The sequence below is a fragment of the Triticum dicoccoides genome, chromosome 5B, assembly GCF_002162155.2.
Source record: "Triticum dicoccoides isolate Atlit2015 ecotype Zavitan chromosome 5B, WEW_v2.0, whole genome shotgun sequence".
NCBI lineage: Eukaryota > Viridiplantae > Streptophyta > Magnoliopsida > Poales > Poaceae > Triticum > Triticum dicoccoides.
Genome location: NC_041389.1, coordinates 400,080,249 through 400,083,475, shown reverse-complemented (window position 1 = coordinate 400,083,475; position 3,227 = coordinate 400,080,249). Strand labels below are relative to the sequence as shown.

General features: G+C 48.3%; 1 protein-coding gene across 6 annotated transcripts; it reads right to left on the bottom strand.

Moving 5' to 3' along the window:
- LOC119309468 (proline-rich receptor-like protein kinase PERK8) lies at window positions 1-2,575 on the bottom strand. Of its 6 annotated transcripts, XR_005150520.1 has the most exons (9): window positions 2,005-2,575; window positions 1,861-1,903; window positions 1,443-1,518; window positions 1,222-1,364; window positions 1,106-1,149; window positions 912-988; window positions 423-569; window positions 152-331; window positions 1-76 (listed from the first exon to the last, which is right to left on the bottom strand). XR_005150520.1 is itself a non-coding variant. In XM_037585463.1 (8 exons), the coding sequence occupies exons 1-5, from the start codon at window positions 2,521-2,523 to the stop codon at window positions 969-971; spliced, it is 801 nt and encodes a 266-aa protein (XP_037441360.1). In that variant the 5' UTR covers window positions 2,524-2,573; the 3' UTR covers window positions 1-76; window positions 152-331; window positions 423-569; window positions 912-968. The 6 variants fall into 6 exon arrangements, 1 of the variants encoding a protein (XP_037441360.1); XR_005150523.1 differs by having other exon boundaries at window positions 1,106-1,364; window positions 1,861-1,937; XR_005150518.1 differs by having other exon boundaries at window positions 1,106-1,364.
- Window positions 2,576-3,227: the final 652 nt, after the last annotated feature.

Sequence of the window (3,227 nt, the reverse complement as noted above, 5' to 3'; positions counted from 1 at the left end):
ACTCCTCCTGCGGTGGCGAGAGAGTGAGCGGAGGAGACCTCTACCATCTCTGCGGCCGACAGGAAAAAGGACACCGCTACATCAAACACAACCATGTCAAAATTTCAACATAATTAGGTGAAAATGCACTCCAAAGTCTGCAGGTAAAAACCTGTTATTCCGCAGATCCAACACAAAGGCCTTTACATTGTTCTCCCTTAATTTGTTAATGGCCTCCTTCACGGATCCTGGGATAGGATAATTAAGTGGAATGGCCAGTAGAACTTGACATCTCCAAAATGATAAATGCTTCAGAAATAAAGTACACTTTAGAGCCAGAGCCAGCTCAAACCTGCATCATTTTGGTTAAACGTTGTTAGTTTGATGTAACCGATCTTTGAGCTATCCTCTAAACCTCGAATCTCACACATCCTTGACCCTACCGGGTTTAAAGTATATATTTCTCCACTGGCATATATTAAATTAAGATGAATGAGCCGGGCGGGCGCCGGCTGTCTCAACCTCCTCTTCCGTAGCTATGGCCCGCGCTCCTCCTTCCGAGTCATGAGGAATCACAAGTTTGTAAGCCTCTGAAATTTAAAAAGAAAAGGAACCACAACGTCTCATCAGCCTGTTTAGTCATGGAAGGAAGCATCACATTTATATACACAACAGGGGCAACCTAATTTGAGAAAACATGCATGTATTGAACTCTTCCTCCAAATAATGTATGGAGTTAATTACATATCCATTTATTTAAGCTATCTCTTTTCCAGATTGCTCAGGATATTTTAATTGCTAGCAAAGAATCCTGAGAAAGAAGTTGGTTATGTTTCGACACACTGCAAAGTTGGTTATATTTCAATGATGATATTAAAGTTCCTAAAATAAGTCGATTACTATGCAAGGGGGAAATATGAGTAGGAACTGACCTGCACAAGAAATGCTAGAGATGCATCTTGCAGGAACTCACAAATTCCTTTCAGTAATCAGTACGCCATGGTCCTCTCTGAAAATTCAACAACATTTTCAAATAAGTAAACTATACCGCCCGATCCACCACAATTTTGACGTGTTGAACTACAAATCAAGTCGACAAACATTCAACTTTCAGCTCAAGCAATACCTAATTTGATCACATCCAAGTTTTAATTCCATCAACTGCAATTTCTGATCCAACAGAATTTGATTCCATCACCCGCAATTTTTGATCCAACAGATTTGGGAAGCCCGAGACAGTACCTTCCAGCTCCAGGGGAGAGGGAAGGGAGGCGCCGGTGCCACGCTGGTGAGACCCTTCGACCATAGCCGCGTCCACGCAACCACGACTTCGGCAGAGAAAACGGACGGCACAAATCAAGGGCCGTACTCGGACTCTGGACCAGCTACAACACGGTTAACGGAATCAGTCACACACACGCGCACACACACAGAGACAAAGAGGAGGGACAGGGAAGCACGACCTCGAGGCGGACGACAGTGAGCTCGCCCACCAAACCCAGGATGTGGTGTCATGCAATCTTTTTGAACTCAGATCTTCTGCATAAAGTGATTCATATTAAAAAAAAAGCATATATATACCAATTAATTAGATAGCAGAATCGCAAATTATCTTGAATCAACCCATTGATAGGCACACCAAACTGAACCGAGTAAAAAAAGCATATATATACCAATCAATTAGATAGCAGAATCACAAATTATCTTGAATCAACCCATTGATAGGCACACCAAACTGAATCTAGTAAGAAAAATGCAGACAACTAAATAGTATCTCTTTCATACATGGAAGATCCAGAGGCATCAAATCACATAAACTTAGCAGACAACCTTGCTCCATGAAAAGTAGGGCTCATAAGAGGCTAGGGAATCGATTCATACCTACGGAGCAGTGGCTACCTTGACGTTCGTCCCTCTGGAGCTGCTGCACACACACATACACTGACTTATATGTCGAGCTGTTGAAAAGAAGGGATCAAAACAGAGAGAGAGGGAGGAAATGGGGGAAGTGGAGAGGGCACTCACCTCCACCTTCGCACGACGGATCTGAGGCGCCTCACCTCGAGCAGTCTTCTTCCTGGAGGTGCACGAATGCGAGGACGACGGTCCCGCGCTCCTCCAGTCGATGGCGACGCCTGGACAGTGACCAGGAGGCGATGGAGTGCGCGAAAGTTCGGACGGGGTCGGGGAGGACCAACCGGAGGTGCAGGCGCAGCGCGGGCGTTGATGGCGACGCCGTGGACCGGCGACCGTGGCGCTAGGGTTAGCCGGGGCCGCGCGTAGGGGGGAGGCACGTCGGGTCAACGCGGTGGAGAAGGAGCAGTGTGACGAGATGAGCTCGTGGATGTGTTGTATGGCGGCGGACCTCGCCGGAGTTGGCCGTGGTGGTGACGGCAGGGGGGAATACACACACACAGAGAGAGGACGACCAGGAGGCGATGTAGTGCGTGAGGGCGACCAGAGGAGAGGGGGACGGGAGGGCGGGCTCGCCGTCGGGCGATAGGGGGCGGCGGCCACGGTGGAAGGGGAGGGGGCGGCGGCCATGGTGGAAGGGGAGGGGGCGGCGGCGATGGTGGAAGCCTGGAAGGGGAGGCGGCGGCGGCTAAACAGGAAGAGGAGAAGCCGATTGGGGAGAAACGGATGGGAGTTGGTTTTATATACCTCGTAGCGAAATTACGAAAATACCCTCGGCGGGGCACGAGAATAACGGCGGTGGCACAAGATATTTTCGGTGGTGAGCTAAACTGTTCATTGCAATAGTATCGCAGGCTCCATCCGGCGGTCCAGATCGTCCGGGAGAGAGATTCAAGGGTCGGAAACACATCAAGCAAACACATCCAACGGTCCACGATCGCTGAGCTCTGAGAGCGTCCGGGAAGCGTCTGCCAGTCCCAACGGTATGGTCAACCGGTGGAAGATCAAACGGCATGATGTATCAGTATGAAGGCAAAATTTAGCACATCTAACAGAACAGCCGATTATCTGGCCGGTTCAAGAGTAAGAAGAAACATTTACTATGTGCCAGAAGAGTTAAACATGGGCATGAGACTATCAAAGTGCCAAAAGCAAGGCAGCATCCAATTCACTACGGTCATATGAATAGAAAAACTAATTAGCTAACATTAAGTTCAGTAATACGAGCAGAAATATAAGAGAGCAAAAGCCAACAATGGCAATGGAGGCGATAAAACTACGAAGCCATAGTTAGGCATACAATAGATAGCTTGGTTCAATTGCCTCTGTGAGTG

What these genes read in the sequence shown, in the direction of transcription:
- LOC119309468 (XM_037585463.1), bottom strand. Translation starts at nt 2,523, where the DNA reads ATGGCCGCCGCCCCCTCCCCTTCCACCGTGGCCGCCGCCCCCTATCGC. An exon ending in AGGTAGCCACTGCTCCGTAG is followed by an intron (nt 1,519 to 1,860) that starts GTATGAATCGAT and finishes CACTTTATGCAG; the next exon opens with AAGATCTGAGTTCAAAAAGA. An exon ending in TCACTGTCGTCCGCCTCGAG is followed by an intron (nt 1,365 to 1,442) that starts GTCGTGCTTCCC and finishes ACCGTGTTGTAG; the next exon opens with CTGGTCCAGAGTCCGAGTAC.